This window comes from Terrapene carolina, unplaced genomic scaffold (assembly GCF_002925995.2).
Source record: "Terrapene carolina triunguis isolate 2854851 unplaced genomic scaffold, T_m_triunguis-2.0 Scaffold31, whole genome shotgun sequence".
Classification (NCBI taxonomy): Eukaryota; Metazoa; Chordata; order Testudines; family Emydidae; genus Terrapene; species Terrapene triunguis.
Window position 1 is genome coordinate 9,935,091 of NW_020664382.1, and position 20,599 is coordinate 9,955,689.

Genomic DNA, 20,599 nt, shown 5'->3' on the forward strand with positions numbered 1-20,599 from the left:
TTGGGAGCACCACCCCTTCCTGCTTCCCCACGGTAACTCAAGAGTAATTGGAGATGCACTAGGTTTCAGCACCCCTGGAACATGGAGGTGCCCACACTACTTGGCCCCCTTGATGGACAGAGCCCCTACCTTCCTGGGGATCTCAAGTGGGTGGCGCTCCAGGCGCCAGAGTAGACTTCATCTACCTTTCAAGAGGGTGTGATCATATGTTATCAGTGTGGGCAGTTGAGACACATGCAGTGAGAGTGCCCCCTCCTGGAGTGTGATTATTTAGGGTGTCACTTTGGCCAACAGGGCAAGACCTCATACCTGACAAAGAGGGATGCCAAAAGACCCTTCTTGGTTCCCATCAAGTTAGACCACACCTCATAGATGGGCTGATGGACTCTGGCTTTGGGCAAATGCTCCTGCACCAAGATTTGTTCCTGCCCAAAGCCTTCTAATCCAACCGAACTGTCCAAATCTTCTACATACATGGGAAAGATGCACTTATCCGACTGTCCCTATTATCTTACAAGTAGCTGACAACATAGGGTGTCTCCAGGTGGATGTAGTGGAGCACCATCCTTGGCCTGTAATCCTGGGTCACGATTAGCATACACCTCCCCATGCTCCTGAATAGAAACTCAATGCCCCTTACCCCAGGCAACTCTCAAGGGCCCAGTAAGACTTAGGCCTGTGCTGGGGCTGTACCCCTGGGGCCTGGAGAGAGTCTATCCCGAGAAGAGGACCCCCGGAACAGACCTCCCAATAGACCCCCATCACACTCCGCCCCAAAGCGAGTCAGAGACCCTTAGACTAGATGACACCTTTGACTTCATCACTGCTCAGGATGAAGTTCAGACCCTCAACTTGGTAGCTGTGATCAATGGGGAAGCCACCTAAGAACACTATTATCCAACAGTTTCCCCATTTCATGTTACATAATGAAATTCTGGACTGGGTGAAGAAACAACCTCACAGGTCCAACTCCTGGTTCTCAAACCAGCTCATCAAGAACTGTTGAGACTAGCACGCTCTGTCCTGATGACTGGACATCTGGATAAGGCAAAGACATTTGGAAAACTACTGGCCCAATTCTTTTGGCTGAGTATATTTTAGGAAGTAGTGGATTTTTATTGTCCTGCCCGGATTGACAGAAGGTAGCCCCTAAGGAACGAGGCCAGGCACCCTTAATATCCCTCCTTCTTGTAACAGGATAAGGTAGGGATTGACATCGTAGGCCCCCTTGAGAAAAGTGCCTGGGGTCACATTTATTTCATACTCATCAGCTATGGCACAAAGTAACCAGAAGCTGCTCTCTTGCAGAACCCTATCACTTCCACCCTCGTGCAGGAGCTACTGCAAATCTTTTCCAGGGTAGGCCTTCCTTCAGAAATTATCAAGGGGACTTGTTTCCCTTAAAGATTTGACTCTGGATCTTGGTCCTACCATCCTCAGACCAATGGCCTACTTGAATGGTTTAATCAGACTCTTAAGTTGATGCTAAGAAAGTCCGTTGGGACAGAAACCAGAGACAGGGATCAATTGCTGCTGTACCTTTTATTTGTGGCACACAGGAGTTCCACAGGCATCTACTGGCTTTTCCTCTTTTGAAATTCTCAATGGAAGACAACCCCGGGGTATCTTAGATCTGGTCGAGGAGTCATGGGAAACCCAGCCTACCCATTTATGTCCTCCACTATGTCCTACAAATGAAAGAGAGGCTGGAGTGCCTTGGTCATTTTGCCAGGGCCAACCTATTCCAGGCCCAATAGAGCCAGGCCTGGCAGTATAATAAGGAAGCTAGGATGAGGGTATTCCAGCCTGGCAACCAAGTCATCCTATTTCTCCCCAGCTCAGAGAGCAAACTCCTAGCCAAATTTCTGGTCCCCTATGAGGTACTCTATGTGTTGGGCCAGCTGATTACAAGGTTTACTACCCAGACTGACAAAGGCCACAGGAGATCTACCATCTGCTGTGACCTTGGAGGGTGCAGAATATCTCTTCATCCATCCAGAAAGAGATGAGGAGTTAGGACCCCAGCTCCCAGAACTAGTTGCAGTAGGGGTCAAAGGGATCCAACTTGGTAATGGGTTGTCCACTGACCAGAGAGGTCAATTAGAGACCTGGTGTGGGCATACTAGGACGTACTTTACCCATTGCCAAGACAAACCTTGCTAGTCAACCACTACATTCAGATAAAACCCAGTTGAAGCCTGAAGCAGGCTTGCTAAATTTACCTGTCCTGAAAGGGTTAAAATCCCATTTAATACAGGAGGTCCAGGAGATGTTAAAGCTAGGCATAATTAAAACATCAAAGTCCCTGGTGTAATCCAATGTGATCCTTGTCCCTAAAGCAGATGGGACCGTTCGATTCTGCATAGACTTCCACCAGATAAACATGATCCCTGACTTCAATGTACTGTATACCTTATCCCCCGAATTTGTGATGTGCTCAATGGGCTCAGCAAAGCCTGATACATTTCTACATTAGATTTCACTAATGGTTTTTGACAGATCCTGCTCTCCCCCAGTTTCCATGCCACGACTGCCTTCTTGACCAGTGTGGGACTGTTTCAGTTCATTAATACTGCCTTCAGGTTACACAGTGCCCTGGCCACTTTCAAACGCTAATGGACAAGGTGTTATGGCCACATTAGCCCTATGCAGCAGCTTACCTGGATGATGTGGTAGTCTATAGTCGGAACTGGCCAACTCACCTCAGAGACTTAGCTGCCATCCTTCAGACCCTACAGCATGGGTCGGCAACCTTCAGCACATGGCCCATCAGGGTAATCTGCTGGCGGGCCAAGAGACATTTTGTTTATGTTGATTGTCCACAGGCACAGCCCCCCGCAGCTCCCAGTGGCCGCGGTTCACCGTTCCCGGCCAATGGGAGCTGCGGGAAGCAGCACGGGCTGCAGGGATGTGCTGGCTGCCGCTTCCCGCAGCCCCCCATTGGCCGGGAACAGTGAACCGTGGCCACTGGGAGCCGTATCTGTGGAAGGTCAACGTAAACAAAATGTCTCGTGGCCTGCCAGCGGATTACCCTGACGGGCCGCATGCTGCAGGTTGCCAACCCCTGCTCTACGGGATGCCAATTTAACTGTAAACCCAAAGAAATACACTTAAGGGAAGCAGGAGACCACCTACTTAGAGTGTCTAGCACAGCGGTTCTCAAACTGGGGGTCGGGACCCCTCACGGGATCGCGAGGTTATTACATGGGGGGTGACGAGCTGTCAGCCTCCACCCCAAACTCCACTTTGCCTCCAGCATTTATAATGGTGTTAAATATATTTAAAAAAATTATAAGGGGGTGGGGGGTCACACTCAAAGGCTTGCTATGTGAAAGCGGTCACCAGTACAAAAGTTTGAGAACCACTGATCTAGCAGGAAACGGTAAAGTACAACCCTTGGTCGACAAAGTGGAAGCCCTAGCCAACACACCCATTCGGAGAATAAAACAAACAAGTTTGGGCATTCCTTCGGCTGGCAGAGTATTATAGGTGATTTGTGCCCAGTTTTCCTCACTAGCAGCTCCCCTCAATGATCTCATTAAAAAATAGCTTCTCGGCAGGTCACTTGGTCCCCCCAGAGTGACTGAGATTCAGAGAAATTAAAGAGATTCTCTGTAACAAACCTGTAGTGTGTAGCCTTGATTTTTCAAAAGATTTTATTTTATACACGGGTGCTTCATACTGGGCCCTGGGAGTAGTACTGCCCCAGAAGTTCCATGGCCAGGAACACCCTATTCTGTATATGAGCAGGAAACTCCTGGACTATGAAATGTGGTATTCGATCCTCGAAGGAATGCCTAGCAATACACTGGGTGGAGAAAGTCCTGCTCTATCATCTGTTTGGGATCCACCTTCTTCTCATCACTGACCACACAGGACTCCAATGGCTCCAGACAATGCCCAGGTCACCGTTGATACCTCACCTTACAGCCCTTTCATTTTCATATAGACCATCATGCCGACAAGAACCACCAGAATGTGCACGAAGATGGAAAGCCACACAGTGAGTGTCCCGACAGACCCACTCAAAGGCAGAGAGCCAAGGAGTGAGGGAGCTGTCCTGCAAGAGACGAAGTCTGGAGCAGGCTTGCTAAATGAGCTAACCAGAGACACCGGTGCAGGGAAGAAATCTCAAGCAGCTGATTCCTTATAAGAGAGCTGAAGCAGTTTGTGGGGTGAGGGTGGAGGATGGGACAAAGACTGACTCTGAGAAGCTGCAAGGGAGTCAGCTTTGGGCACCACAGCTAGCTGCAGGGTGAGTCACCTCATAAGAAATTATAAGAGATACTCTGCAAAGGAACCCCTTTTTTTCCCCACCCACCCAGGCTCTGAAGTAAGAGCCATGCCTTGGGACACATTTTGGGGCTCTGAGAGTGATTGGAAAAGCTGTCTTTTAAGTTAGTTTGGGATGCCCTCCCACCAGGGGCGGTTCTATTTATTTTGCCGCTCCTAGCACGGCAGTCAGGCGGCCTTCGGCGACATGCCTGCGGGAGGTCCACTGGTCCCGCGTCTTTGGCGTACCCGCCGCCGAATTGCTGCCGAAACTGCGGGACCGGTGGACCTCCCGCAGCCACGCCGCCAAAGGCAGCCTGACTGCCGCCCTCATGGCGACTGGCGCGCCGCCCCCCACGGCTTGCCGCCCCAGGCACGCGCTTGGTGCGCTGGTGCCTGGAGCCGCCCCGCCTCCCACTCAGAAAGCCCAAAAGGCTGTGTTTAATGAGACAAACTTCTATTAAAGTTTCTTGGGTTCTTGTTAAAGAAAACTCACCTCCCTAGATCCTTCCAGGAGGGCAGCAGGTGTTGGGGTCGGACGGGAAGGAGACAGGTCACCCTTCCCTCACTCTCCTACACAGATACTGAGAAAAGATTTTTGACTTTTGCAATTCATATTATCTTATATATCTAGGTACTGAATAGGAATCTGGAAATGGCAGTCATTATCTTAAATGAAAATATATTTTCTTTTGCTCCTCCCATGAGGTTTTGCTCCTCCCAGGCCTCACTGTGTCAACTCACATCCTGTAAATATAAGTTTAAATGTCAACTCAATCTTATAATTTTTATAACTCCCCACAAAATTAATGGCACTAGTTGAACGAACTTTTATGTAGGTACCATCAGACAATAAATCGGTGTGCCTTGTAAAGAATAGCATCTGTATTTTAAAGAAAGTGATTTTTTTTTAACGTCCAGAGGTTTAGCCAAGTTATATATCTATTATGCAATTTTTAATGAGTGTGTAAGGAGGTGGTGGTGGGGTTTAAGGAACTTAAGTAATATTCTCAAAATGTGCTGAAATACTAAAAATTGTTTAATTATTGAAGATGAGCCAATCAATTATGTTTTCACCCCCATCCCTAATTACTCATAATTGCATTAAAATGGTTATGCTACTGAGGAAAAATGAAATTAGTTGTGGTCTAGTCTGTTGAGATTAAACAGTGTTCTTTGGGATAAGCTTCTGAATTTGGTATTATACTCAAGCAAAGGTCAAGCAAACTCACAATCCATCAGGACATGCTTTAGAGTCTTGTAAATTGCAAAGCTATACTTCAGAAATAATCTATGTGAAAAGGTCTTGTCTCCCTTATATTGTCGTTTACCAGTTGTCCTGAGGATGCAGATTGGACACCTATCTGGACCTTCTTTTTGTTAAATAAAACAAGAGCAAATAATTCACATTTGTAGGCTAGCAGATTGGAAAGATACTAAAGAACCTACCTCTCTTTCCTTATTTAATACACGGGGTAAGAAAAAGCACCTAATCCCAGAAGATTCCATTTAGGCTCCGATCTATAACAACAGGGGCAAAGCTACTGCTGCAATCTCAAGCGTCATATTGTCAGCTAGATCTAATTACTACTGGCAAAAATGAAGGATGCAGAAATCTCTGAATTTATTGGAACCAGCACAGTTCTGCTGTGTGGTGTAGAGGGTAGGATACCAAACACCCACTCAGGGGCTTCATGCACCCTGTTCACCAAGGAACTGTGCTCCACAGGGCTCCCTGTGCTCCAGCTAGAGAGGAAAGGGCTCATGGTGGGAGGGAAAGGGGGGAGACCGGAGGTGTCAATTATGAAAAAGTTAGAGTTCTTGATTTACAGAGTTCAGTGCTTAATGTCAACTAAAAACAACTTTGTTTCTCCTCCCACTTAAAACATTTGGCTCAGTGGATTTCCATTTTGATTCTGAATAATCATCTATGAGTTAATTGAGACATAACTACTAGCACCCAGCTCTCTAGACTGGTTTCACTTTTCATCTTTAATGAAGCACTCTGTTTATTTTTCTCTTTACCAAGGCTGCTGGCGAGGTTTCTAAGCATTTATATAAAGTGTGGAAGAAGGTTTGTACACAGACAGGTGATGCAAGAAACCTTCAGGTTGGGTCTTAAAACTCATCCTTTGGGTTTTGACAAATGGATCTCAGATTGCAGTTTAGAGACAATATTCTATCTCAGAGTGTGCTTTTCTGTGATAGAATGAATTCCATTCCTACTCACGATATGTACTCTAGTACTTACAAATTGTAAAGAGGCCTCAGATGGATTAAATATTTTTCCCTAATAATATTTTTTTTTAATTCTCAAGGGTTGGCCCTCTTCCTCCTTTGAATGATGGCATTAAAAAGCAGACACCTTCACAGCTGTTCCCCTACCTCACTCATTAAAGTGGGGTTTCAAGTATCAGTGCCTTTAACAGCATTAATGGTGGGTGCTGTGCTAAGTGTGTTGCTTATTGACACTCCCACAAAGTGTGTGCCATGAATGACTTTTCTAGTATCGTTGACTTAAGTTTTCACTACCACATTAGCTCCTGGCATACAGTACGATTAATGGGCAATTCAGACATTCAATAACACATGTAAACTGGAAGCAGGCTTGTTTATAAACTGTCCAACTTATTCCAGGCATCTCATGCTTCCTTTTAACATATGGGGGATGCTTGGACCAATACAAAAGGCACCAGACTGAGAATCAGAAGAACCAAATTTTATTCTTAGGTCTCACTGAGTGGCCATAGGCAAGTCACTTACAAGGCCTGATTCTCAGAAGTGCTGAGCACCCATAGCTCCAACTGAAGTCGAAGGGCACTACAGGTGCTCAGCACCTCTGATAAGGCCTTTAGCCTTCTGTGAATCTAGTTTTCTACCTCTATACAATAGGGATAATAATCTCTTACCCACCTTTGTAAAGTGCTTGGGATATACAGATAAAAAAATGCTATGTAAAATAACAACTATATTTTGCATACATCTTTAAAAACGTTAAACTTTTTTTCCCCATTTAAAAATACTTTTTTTTGGCACTCTACTCTAGAGTAGCCTACAGTGTCCTATAGCACTCTTTTTCTAATCTAATAAAACACATACTTAATAACCTTGTTTTAATCTTCAGTGAATCAGGCTAAGGCACAACGGATTCTATTTTCCTCATTACTAGTGGATAGATCATCCTATCTGACATACAGAAGCTTATTGAACCAATCTAGCTTTTGACTCTAGGCATTTCATGTTACGTTGAATTAATTTAAACCAAATTACAATTGGTTCAGAACACAGACTCATTGAGAAGGGCATATTATATGTCTTGAATTTGTCACTAAACTGCAATAACCCTCTCCAGATTCACCATAGTGATGTAATACCTTGACCTCATTCATCCAATGCCCTCCTGACCTTTTTCATTGTTAGTATCAAGACTGACCTACAGTGTCATTCCTTTAATTTTAATGTACAGTGGCCATCTTGATGTATTGTGTATACACTGACTGTACTATTCCATGTTCTGTATGACCGTTCTGCTCTTCCTCATTGCCAGCTATTTCAAGCACACCAGTGTGTCAGGAAGTCAGCAACGTTGAGCAGAATAGCTTTTGATTAATGCGCACTGCCCCAAAACAAATGAAAAGAAACTAGCCATTTATCATGGCCCCAGATTAACTAAACTGATAACGCCCAACACGTCATGTATATAAATACTTTTCAGATCAATAATCCCAAATTGATCTCCTTCTGGAAGCAAAAGAAACCTAAAAGACGTGTGTGTGTGTGTGTGTGTGTGTGTGTGTGTGTGTGTGTGTGTTATTGTAATATTTATATAATAGCAATCCCCAAAACCCCAATCGGGAGCAGTGCCCCATTGTGCTGGGTTCTGGACAAGGAAAGACAGTCCCTGCCTCAGTTAATAATCTCAACAAATCCCGCCTGAGTCAGTAGTGATTGACCATCTGACAGCTGACGGAGGTGTACAGTATGTGAGGCAGGTCAGCAGTTTCAATCTTGGTCTGATTTGGCAGCCTTCTTGGCAATCTCAGCAGGGAGGCACTGAAAGCTGGTCCCTCCAGGATACGGTTGAAATGCACTGGCAGACCAGTATGATGAAGCATGCTGTTCCGAGGATGGAGTATGCCAGTCCCCAAAGCCATCAATCTGGTACCTTTCACAAACTTTCAATTTAAAATGTATGTATACTGAATGGACCAGACTCACAGCTGGCCCTGTCTCTTTAAATCCAAGGTACATTGGTCAACTCTTCTAGCCTAAGATGGTAGGTGATGTTTGTGACATCATTCCAGACTGTTTTAACAAATCAATGAGTGTGGATCATTATATGGGTATTGATCATATTTAAATTGGCAGTTTAACGCAGATGGCTTATACACCATTTTTGTATTGATTTTGCTCCTCAAAGTGGAGGTTGTTGTTTCATTAGCTCAGGTTAAGAAGAAAATCTTTCCATGCAATTAAAGTAAAACCTGTGGTGAGCTTTGTAAAATGTATCATTCCTCAGTAACAGATATTTTGATTCTGTATTTCCAGTTGTTTGACAGTTAACTTGGCAAGATTCTTTTTCTAACCTTTCAAAAGCCTGGAATGTTGGTACAGGGAATCTGCTCGTTTTGTGCATTTTTTGCATTAATTTGGTCTAAGGCATATCATGCTTCATTCATCAAGTTTTCTAATAGCATAGAAAGATACTGAATACTCTCTAAACATCTTCTGCATGTGTCATTTCATCACGAGTGTCTAACAATAGATAGATAATGAAAAGCTCCATTTTCAAATTGCTGTATTCAGATGTCACTTCAGGGCCTAATCCTGGAAATGCTCAGTGCCCTCCATCCCCACTGAAGTCAGTTCCCGTTGAAGTGACATATTCAATCCCATAAAAATTGAGGGCACATAGGCCCAGATCCACAAAGGTACTTACATGCCTAAACCCCATATTTAGGCACCTAAGTCCCAGCTTTAGACTCCTCTGCTATACACAAAACTCCCGCTCAGCTGCCACCTAACTCTGTAGGCACCTAGACTCATTTAGCACCTACATTTCTGCTGTAAATATTCTGCTGACGAAGTGGGGCATTCACACTGCAGCCCCGCTGTAGGCACCCAGGCACCAATCACCCACCTAAGCCCCAATGCAATCCACAGACTGGGGGGAAAGGTAGGCAGAGGAGTGCCTGTCTTGCTTGTTTGGCCTGATCTGGTGGTGGGGAGAGAATGTTAAAGTGGAGAGAGACCCACCCAGAGAGGTGGCAGATTCCTGTTCAACTCCCTTCTCCTCACCAAGGAGAGGGGAGAATTGAACAGGGGGGCTCCTACATCCCAGGGGGTACCCTAACCACTGAGCTAAAGGTTTTGAAATGCTCCCCCTCCTCACCCCTGAGATGCCTTGTGTGGAGACAGACAGACACCTAGCTCCATCTCACAAGAAACACCTTTGGCTTCTAAGCCACTTGACTCCAGAAGAGGCTTCCCAGTTGTGGAGTGCAAGCAGAGATAGGGGCAGGGCTTAAGACATACCTCCGCCCTGATCCAGTCAGCATCTGCCATTGGCTAGCAGGGAGCTGACTAGTGTGATGGCTTTTGTGGATGGCAGTTTAAGGCCCCTATCTTTCCCCATTCATTGTATAGGGAGCCTAGCCACCTAACTCAGGCTTTGTGGATCGCAACGTTGTTCCTGTGATTTTTCTAAGCACCTAAAAGTTGGGCATTGTGACTCTCAGCATTGGAATGCTTATGTCCCTTTGTGGATCTGGGCATTCGTGTCTTGTAGGAGACATTCGACACCTAGCAGGATCAGGCCCATTCAGAACAGTGGCTCTCACATTCAGCCTGATTCTTCAATGTGCCAGTTGTCTTGTGAGGTGCTAAGTGACTTCAGCAGGCTTTAAGAGCACTCAACATATTGCAGAGCCGGGCACTTAGGCCCCTATTCAGCAAGGTACTTGAGCACATGTCTAACTTTAGGCACATGTATAGCCCCATTGAAGTGAATGGAACTACTCATGTGTTTAGTTAGACATGTGCTTAAATACTTTGCTGAACTGGGGCCTTGTGCAAAGTTAGGCAAGTAGCATTTTTAATTACGCCTATTTGGAGGCACAATATTTTTTCAGGAGGAAAACTTGTGCATGAAAACTTGTGTGGGGTTAGTTATTATTGCCCAATTTCCAAATCTATACAACTTTATTTTAAAAGACATTAATACCAGAAAGATTTGGAAATAAAATCTTGAGATGATTTAAATTTGAATATATGTAAAGTTGATATTTATCTGAATAAATTAACTTTACTTTTGTAATTTGCACCACTGTAAAGATACTGATCCAAATCCATTGACATCAGTGAAAGCCTCCCTCTTGCCTATATTGGGCTCTGGATCAGGCCCTAAATGCTGGAGTTACTACTTATTGTGGGGATTGGAAAGGAATCTAAACCTACATTCTCCTTTAGTCTTTTGCATTTACTGACAAATACTGATCGGAGGTGAAATGGCATCACCTTGATGGTTCTGTCTTATCAGTAGTCAAGAAGTGACTGGAATAATCATCTGTGCCTTCAGCAGGTTCAGAGCAAAAGTAAAAGGCCAGTGCATCCATCAATCTGTTTCAGCATATTTATCCAAGCTTTTAATCTGTTGTCTTGGAAAGGAAAGGTCTTGCCATATGTTTCAACTTTACCATTTACAAAAAGAACCAATTTCATGAAAATAGACATTTGACATTTTTAGGAGGGAACAAAGTCAACATGTTCCACTTTTGTAGTAAATGGGCAAATGCACAGCTATATTGACATACCTTATACTCTTATGGTTAATTCATTTCAACCTGCTTTTGAAAGAGCGGTGTGTTCCTAATGATTTAAATACGACAGTCAACCATTTGATGTTGTTCCCTTATTTAGAATTATAACCAGTTTGTTCCTGAAACATTTCATACGGCTGATGTTTTAGTCTATCACAGTGATGTATGGTATCAATGTTCTTTTTTTGGACTGTGAACTATAATGCACATTTATGGAAAATTATACATAATTTCACTGAATGCAATCCCTGAGGCTTAGCAGCCATTTATCTACTTTGTTCTGTGCAGATTGGGGTTTGGAACTCAAATAGTGGCCTTAATATGACTGACAGCAATAAAGACAGATCTACCAATATCACCGATTCACTGGCTAACCGAACACTCATAGTCACTACCATTTTGGTAAGTCCTGCTGCATAGTGTTAATATTAAGTATCAGAGGGGTAGCCGTGTTAGTCTGGATCTGTAAAAAGCAACAAAGAGTCCTGTGGCACCTTAAAGACTAACAGATGTATTGGAGCATAAGCTTTCGTGGGTGAATGCCCACATGCGTCTGACGAAGTGGGTATTCACCCACGAAAGCTTATGCTCCAATACAGCTGTTAGTCTTTAAGGTGCCACAGGACTCAGTGTTAATATTATTATCCATAGTGTAGAATAGATCATACATTGCTTACATTGTTTTACATATTTATATGAAGCCTTCCTTTTCAGCCTAAACTCCGCACTTCATCTTTTGTGGTTCCCTGTACCAATGTATGGTTTGACAAACCACCCCATGTTTCTAGCCCAGCATATTATTTGCATATAGACACAGAATCAAACTGCCCATTATCCATCTATACACTAAAGTAATCACATTTCCAAATTATGTTTAGCTTATCTCTGTACTTTGAAGAAACAATTTGTATTTCTTTCAACAAAGAAAATTTCACACACCCAAATACTAACTTTTATAGTCAGCGTGTACATGTTCTGACTTCTCACTACAAACAAGGTTGGACGAGAAGAGCAGCTTATGGTGCAGAGTGGAGAGACAGATTCTGGTACATCCTCACCGGTGTCGAATGGAAGTTACAGTGGGGAGGATGTGTTGAATTGTGTATCCTCCAGCCACCCTGATCCCTGTCTTCCTGGCCAGTGCTGCTACTTCTTGGGCTGTACTGGCTGGTTCTGGGTTCCCTGGAGAAAGGAAAGTTGCAGATTCCTTGTGCCACAACTTCCTCTCTGCTGACTTTCCACTGCCAGGAGCCCTGCGCTTTAGGTTAAAACTACAGAAGCCTGCCTTGCCCAGAGCTGAAAAGGAAATATCATGTACACAAAACCACTCTACCTAGTTTTTATTCTCTCCCATGAATATATTCCAGTCAATGGCTATATTATTTCATACTTTTTAAGGTTTGTTTTATTTAGAAAGTCAATTTTTAGGTTTACTTTATGATTCTTGGTCTAGTATTTATTGTACTACTGCAGTATCCTTACCCATCCCTTAACATGGCACATTATATAGTATAGATCTTGGGCCTGATTTTGGAGGTGCTGAACACCAACAACTCTAATTAAAGCCAATGGGAGTAACAGTCCCTCAGATCCCATGAAACTCAGACCCAGGACATTTATAGCTGATTGATTTGGGCAATTTACTAACATATCTAAGATGACTTTTAATGGACAGGGTAAATTTGTTGCACCTGTACAACTGTAGTAAATCATCCAACTATTTGTGTAATGTATAAACTGAGATTATCTGAAATGTACCTCATTTCTATTGTTACATGTTTGGTGTGTTTATTCTATAGGAAGATCCCTATGTTATGTACAAAAAGTCTGATAAGCCCTTGTATGGAAATGACAGATTCGAAGGATATTGCCTGGATTTGTTGAAGGAACTGTCAAATATTTTAGGCTTCATCTATGAGGTCAAACTAGTTTCTGATGGTAAATATGGAGCCCAGAATGACAAAGGAGAGTGGAATGGGATGGTCAAAGAACTCATAGATCATGTAAGAATGAATTGTTCTGTCTTTATTCTACTTTAACCTCAGATAGTTTATAAGAAGCCAAGTCAAATGAAGTGTTTACGTTAACAGGAGGACTAGCCATTTTCACAGCACAGAAAAGCCCTTGAGCAAAGACAAGTACTTAGGGTCTGCATTTTGGGGGAAAATCCTTCCCCCCAGTGCTGGGGTATTCTAGGAGGGAAGAAATACATTCCCCCACACTGTAGACCTGATCCATGGCTACTATGACAGCCCTGAGACTACAGTAGTTCACCCAACACCTAGGCCCTTACTCTGCAGCAATGATAGTTAAATCTCCATAGCAGTAGACCCAATCTCCCCTGCACAACAGTAGGCAGGGAGCCGCTGCACTTCACTGCTCTGCAGTTCATGAGTGGTGCTGAGCCCCCCTGCAGGCTCTGCAAATCATGCTCTACCCTATCCATTGGAAAGGTGCCCGTATTGTTGCATCAAAGGATCTTGGTGTCTGCAAAGACAAGGAAAAGCTTTGATTTGTTTGGGTGCTCACTTCCCATGAATAATATGTCAGACATGTCCATTCTGCTTCTGGTAACGTCCTAATAATGCACTGTTTTGCCACAGTTTCTTGATGTAAACTGTTTCAGTCATACTCAAATTACTATAGCTCTTCTGAAGTAGTTTTTCTGCCCACAATGACCTTTAATAAGGAAACCAAGAATTTTTATTTTACACTCAATTACAGTTCAGCTTCTAGGCAAAACTAGACATGTTTGTTTTAGCTTGTTTAATACCCATGGGAAAAGGTGGAAGGAATAAAAATATGCTTGTTGAATGCAGAGAAAATGAGAATATTTTCCAATTTGTGTTCCCAGAAAGCCGATCTGGCGGCTGCTCCTCTCACTATCACCTACGTAAGGGAGAAAGTAATCGACTTTTCAAAACCCTTCATGACGCTGGGGATCAGTATTTTGTACCGGAAACCCAATGGCACAAATCCTGGTGTTTTCTCCTTTCTCAACCCTCTTTCTCCTGATATTTGGATGTATGTCCTCCTAGCCTGCCTTGGAGTCAGTTGTGTACTCTTTGTAATTGCAAGGTAAGTTAAAAGACTGTGTGAGAGACAACCTCTTTTCTTTCCTCTTATCATATATGTGTTGCACTGGTCACACAACATATACTCACTCCACCAATGACAATCTAATGATATTCTAGGAATTTGATACAGTACCAAAAACATTGCATTCCAGAGGGGTTGTCTTGCATTATTTTTTATATGAACATAAATATTCATAGTGTAACGGGATTCTTCTTTACTTAAGAGTTTAAGGGAGAAAAAATAAAATTGATAAAATGTGTCATCAGTTACTTAATAGAATTGAAAATATTATATACAACTGCTTTTCAGCATAGTTACTCCTTTATAAACACTGCACTTTTCAGCTAACAGTGCATACAGTTAAAAGCCAAGAGAAAATCTGAAAATCTTTGTTGCTGAAGGGTGGAAGTCAGCTCAGATCAATTCACTCTGAAAATTCAGGATAGCATAACAGAGAACCCAAGGGCTTGGCTCTGCAAGATGCTCCCATACCTCTCTCTAAAGTGAATTGTCACAGGAGGTACAAAGCACTGTGTACTCTCAAATCCCAAGTGAGAGCCGTATTCAGGAAGGCACTTATGATCCAGGGGTGCATGTGTTTAACTTCAATAGGACTTAAACTGGGCATATGCTTAAATGCTGTCCTGAATCAGGCCTCTGCTAACAATGAACTCCTAACCCATGGAAGAGCAAACTCCTAATAGAATACAAGTTTAGAAACTGGGGGTGGAGGGGGGGATTGATTAATGAAAAGTTCAACAAATTGTGTTTAAAAACTGAAAAGGAAAAATATGAAAATATGATTGACAAAGTTCAGCAATACTCCTTTCTTAGCAATTCTGGAGTCTGATGTCCCAATGCCTTTCTTACATGAAAAAAGAACAGGAGTACTTGTGGCAGCTTAGAGACTAACAAATTTATTAGAGCATAAGCTTTCGTGGGCTACAGCCCACTTCTTCGAATGCATATAAAGTGGAACATATATTGAGGAGATATATATACACACATACAGAGAGCATGAACAGGTGGGAGTTGTCTTACCAACTCTGAGAGGCCAATTAAGTAAGAGAAAAAAACTTTTGAAGTGATAATCAAGATAGCTCAGTACAGACAGTTTGATAAGAAGTGTGAGAATACTTACAAGGGGAGATAGATTCAATGTTTGTAATGGCTCAGCCATTCCCAGTCCTTATTCAATCCTGAGTTGATTGTATCTAGTTTGCATATCAATTCCAGCTCAGCAGTCTCTCGTTGGAGTCTGTTTTTGAAGTTTTTCTGTTGTAAGATAGCCACCCGCAGGTCTGTCATTGAATGGCCAGACAGGTTAAAGTGTTCTCCCATTGGTTTTTGTGTATTATGATTCCTGATGTCAGATTTGTGTCCATTAATTCTTTTGCGTAAAGACTGTCCGGTTTGGCCAATGTACATGGCAGAGGGGCATTGCTGGCACATGATGGCATATATCACATTGGTAGATGTGCAGGTGAACGAGCCCCTGATGGTATGGCTGATGTGATTAGGTCTATGATGATGTCACTTGAATAGATATGTGGACAGAGTTGGCATCGGGCTTTGTTACAAGGATAGGTTCCTGGGTCAGTGTTTTTGTTCAGTGATGTGTGGTTGCTGGTGAGTATTTGCTTTAGGTTGGGGGGTTGTCTGTAAGCGAGGACAGGTCTGTCTCCCAAGATCTGTGAGAGTAAAGGATCATCTTTCAGGATAGGTTGTAGATCTCTGATGATGCGCTGGAGAGGTTTTAGTTGGGGGCTGAAGGTGACAGCTAGTGGTGTTCTGTTATTTTCTTTGTTGGGCCTGTCTTGTAGGAGGTGACTTCTGGGTACTCGTCTGGCTCTGTCAATCTGTTTTTTCACTTCAGCAGGTGGGTATTGTAGTTTTACGAATGCTTGATTAGAGATCTTGTAGGTGCTTGTCTCTATCTGAGGGATTGGAGCAAATGCGGTTATATCTTAGAGCTTGGCTGTAGACAATGGATCGTGTGGTGTGTCCTGGATGGAAGCTGGAGGCATGTAGGAAAGTGTAGCGGTCAGTAGGTTTCCGGTATAGGGTGGTATTTATGTGACCATCGCTTATTAGCACAGTAGTGTCCAGGAAATGGACCGCTTGTGTGGATTGATCTAGGCTGAGGTTGATGGTGGGATGGAAATTATTGAAGTCCTGGTGGAATTCCTCAAGGGCTTCTTTTCCATGGGTCCAGATGATGAAGATGTCATCAGTGTAGCGTAAGTAGAGTAGGGGCGTTAGGGGACGAGAGCTAAGGAAGCGTTGTTCTAAGTCAGCCATAAAAATGTTGGCATACTGTGGGGCCATGCGGGTACCCATAGCAGTCAGCGGCACATCATCAGAGATCTACAACCTATCCTGAAAGATGATCCTTTACTCTCTCAGATCTTGGAAGACAGACCTGTCCTCACTTACAGACAACCCCCCAACTTAAAGCAAATACTCACCAGCAACCACACATCACTGAACAAAAACACTGACCCAGGAACCTATCCTTGTAACAAAGCCCGATGCCAACTCTGTCCACATATCTATTCAAGTGACACCATCATAGGGCCTAATCACATCAGCCATACCATCAGGGGCTCGTTCACCTGCACATCTACCAATGTGATATATGCCATCATGTGCCAGCAATGCCCCTCTGCCATGTACATTGGCCAAACCGGACAGTCTCTATGCAAAAGAATTAATGGACACAAATCTGACATCAGGAATCATAATACACAAAAACCAGTGGGAGAACACTTTAACCTGTCTGGCCATTCAATGACAGACCTGCGGGTGGCTATCTTACAACAGAAAAACTTCAAAAACAGACTCCAACGAGAGACTGCTGAGCTGGAATTGATATGCAAACTAGATACAATCAACTCAGGATTGAATAAGGACTGGGAATGGCTGAGCCATTACAAACATTGAATCTATCTCCCCTTGTAAGTATTCTCACACTTCTTATCAAACTGTCTGTACTGAGCTATCTTGATTATCACTTCAAAAGTTTTTTTCTCTTACTTAATTGGCCTCTCAGAGTTGGTAAGACAACTCCCACCTGTTCATGCTCTCTGTATGTGTGTATATATATCTCCTCAATATATGTTCCACTCTATATGCATCTGAAGAAGTGGGCTGTAGCCCACGAAAGCTTATGGTCTAATAAATTTGTTAGTCTCTAAGGTGCCACAAGTACTCCTGTTCTTTTTGCGGATACAGACTAACACGGCTGCTACTCTGAAACCTTTCTTATATGAATAGTTCATATATAAGTAGTCACATTAACTTCAATGCCTCTACTAGTATGAATAAGGGTTAGTCATTTGAATAAAGGTTTGTGGGATCAGACATCTACATTGCATATGAAACTTTCCAAGATATCCCTTCCTAAGGAATTTCAATATTTTATATATAAAATATTAATTCAACATCCTTTGGATGCCATATTTGAAACATATTTTTTTTTTTTCTGATGGCATTTGATATCCATACTAAGGGCTGGTCCACACTACCCGCCTAATTCGGCGGGTAGAGATCGATCTTCTAGGATCGATTTATCGCGTCTCATCTGGACGCGATAGATCGATCCCAGAAGCGCTCCCCCGTCGACTGCGGAACTCCTGCTCGCCGAGAGGAGGAAGCGCTGTCGACGGGGGAGCCTGCCTGCGCCGCGTGGACCCGAAGTAGGTATTTTTAGTTCGATATATGAAACGTCGACTTCAGCTACGCTATTCTCGTAGCTGAAGTTGCGTTTCCTATATCGATCCCCCGCCCCAGTGTGGACCAAGCCTAAGACTCTGTAAAAACTCATTTATTTTTACTTCTTCCACTATTTGGAATTATAATTTTCATCACTATTTATTGAACATTTTCCAACCCTTCCTCCTCCTTCCTAGGAATATACATAAAAATATTTGTCTGGGTTATTGGTTTTTCCATTACCAACAATTATATTTTTTCTTCTGACACCTTGTAAAGCTTTCCCCCCAATTCTATCATGTATTGCTTTGAATATAAAACAATGACATAATTCACACTAATGAAGGAAAAAGAGCATCAGAGTAGATACTCCAAGAAAACAAGTTTCAAATAATGTAACTCTTCATGGTCTAACATTTATATAATACAGGTAGCTATAGGATAATATATAAAGCTGTAATGCTGTATTGTTGAAATTCTAAATATTCCTCATATCAGAGTAAAGATACAATGTAAACATTTAATACAAAACTCTTGTAAATGCTCAAACTAATTTGACTTAATTAAAATTGTATCTTTTGATTCCAAAGACTACAATGAAAGAGCAAATGTAATAAAATAGCATCATTATAATAGCCCCATGTTAGTCATTCTGATAATATGCATACACACTGTCTGATTTCCTATACAGCTCTGAGACGAGTTACATAGTTCTTGTCATGAGTTCCCCGCACCCCAAATTATGATTTCTTTTAATTGGCGAGCTCCCTTATTTACAAGAGCAGTCCCACAGAGGTCAGTTTGACGTGGTTGTGTATTTCTTTATGGCCCACAGAACAGCTTTCTTTTCAAGTGGATGCACTGGTAAACGCACTCTTTCATATACGTGAAACTTTGTCTGCTTGCTGGTTTCAGCACCAGTGCCCAAGGCAGACTACAGTGATGGGGGGCAATTTGTAGGTTTTATTGTTGTTTTGTTTTAAACTGCTTAGAGGATCATGGGACAACTCATTAGTGTAGGTCCTGGGTGACAGAAAGAGTTCATCCATCACTGACGGCTAATCTCATATCAGCCACAAGACTGTGTACAATTAGTCATGATTTCCCACAAGCTCTTGCAGTAGCTCACTGTACCATGAATAATAATTCTAACTGCACACAAATCATCGTCTCATTCATGGCTGATATTAAATCTGCCCATCAGTGACAGATTAACTTCGTTCTGTTGTTGTGCGCCAAGACTAAAAACATCCCACAGCCTTCTCCACCAAGGAGCAGGGAGAAGGAAAAAAACAAACAAACAAGCCCCAGTTTGCCCTCAGCCCTGTAAATTCTCTAGGAAAACCATGTCAAACTCAGAAAACAGACAAAGCTTTAAGTATATGAAAGAATGCACCGGATACGGCAAGTAATCAAGAAAGCCACCCAATGGGCTATACCCAAATGCATGCTCAAATGAACACAAACAAAAAAGAGGAAAATATTATTGAATCATCATCCCTTGTGTTTCACTCTCTCAACTGCTAACCGTTGCTCCCTTTAGCTAAAACCAGTCCTTTGCCCCTGGAACAATGATAATTCCCATTTTCTAATTTTTAAAAAAATCCTTAGAAATATCAAGCTTTATTATTCTTGCTGATTACTTATTTAGGAAAACAGGAGACTAAGGGCCCAATTCAGCAAATGACTTAATAAAGTTCTATTCATGTCAATGGAACTTAAAAACCTGCTTGAGTGCTTTGCTGAACTGGTATCTAGAAGCAGTGCTAAATTAGTTGGCAAATAGTTATGCTGAAGGTGTTTAGTACACACCTGACATTTAAACTTGCTTCACCAGGCTAGGACTCCGACTACACATCTAGGAAAAGCCAGAATAGTCCATTCACACCTCTAAATCTGTTTTTCATCTGCTAAAGGTTTGCTTCTTTCACCAGGGATTGGACAGGTCAATTCTCAAGAACCTTTTGGTGAGATACTGGAGGCAGAGTTCAGGAAGACCCTTGCACACAAATCTCCACTATTCTAGCAGTGCTATAACAAATAAACATCATTGTTTATTGTTGCACTCTCATTGAGAGAAATATTCAGGGATAATATTTATGGACATGTCTGTTGTACTTCTAAAGATTTTTTTTTTCAGTGGCATGACTCATATCGTAGTTCTCCTGAGGTCTTATGTAGCATTACCATTGTTATTTAAATTTTGTATAAAGTGCCATAATAATTAAACAAATAGCTATGCCTTATCACTATTTGTAAAGTTACTGATTTTTACAGTTTCTTTCTTTTTCTTCTCCACATTAGCTGTGACTACACTAATAATGTTCTGCTAAAATTTCTCTCTGTTGCCACCTTCGTTTCATCTCCACTGGTGATATCAGTGGTGGAAGTGCTAGCATAGGTGTCTATCAATGATATAGGCACAAAGTCATCAAACTTTGCTCAGAAAAACCCTACGTGAGGTAATGCTTAACTGCCAGCAACCTACAACATCTTGTCTACACTACTGCTCCCACTGATGGAAATGAATCAGGAGAAACAACAGTGGAAATATTAACAGAAATTTCCTAGGTTAGCCAAGTCCTGGAAAAGAATCATTGACCTGCCCCTCCTCTGTTCATTGCATCAACATTTCATACAGTGCATTGCACAGAATAAGGTGCATAACAAGAAAATCTGATATTTAATTCTAATAGAGAATGAGTCACTGATATACT

The 20,599-nt window shown here is 42.5% G+C and overlaps 1 protein-coding gene across 1 annotated transcript in view; it reads left to right on the top strand.

Annotated features, from left to right (window-relative positions):
- Positions 1-20,599, top strand: part of LOC112105901 (glutamate receptor ionotropic, kainate 1) — a 218,572-nt gene that overhangs the window by 160,802 nt on the left and 37,171 nt on the right. The window contains exons 8-10 of the mRNA XM_029911584.1: positions 11,379-11,492; positions 12,890-13,093; positions 13,945-14,168. Of these exons, the coding sequence (XP_029767444.1) occupies positions 11,379-11,492; positions 12,890-13,093; positions 13,945-14,168 (542 nt within the window). The remainder of the gene's footprint in view (positions 1-11,378; positions 11,493-12,889; positions 13,094-13,944; positions 14,169-20,599) is intronic.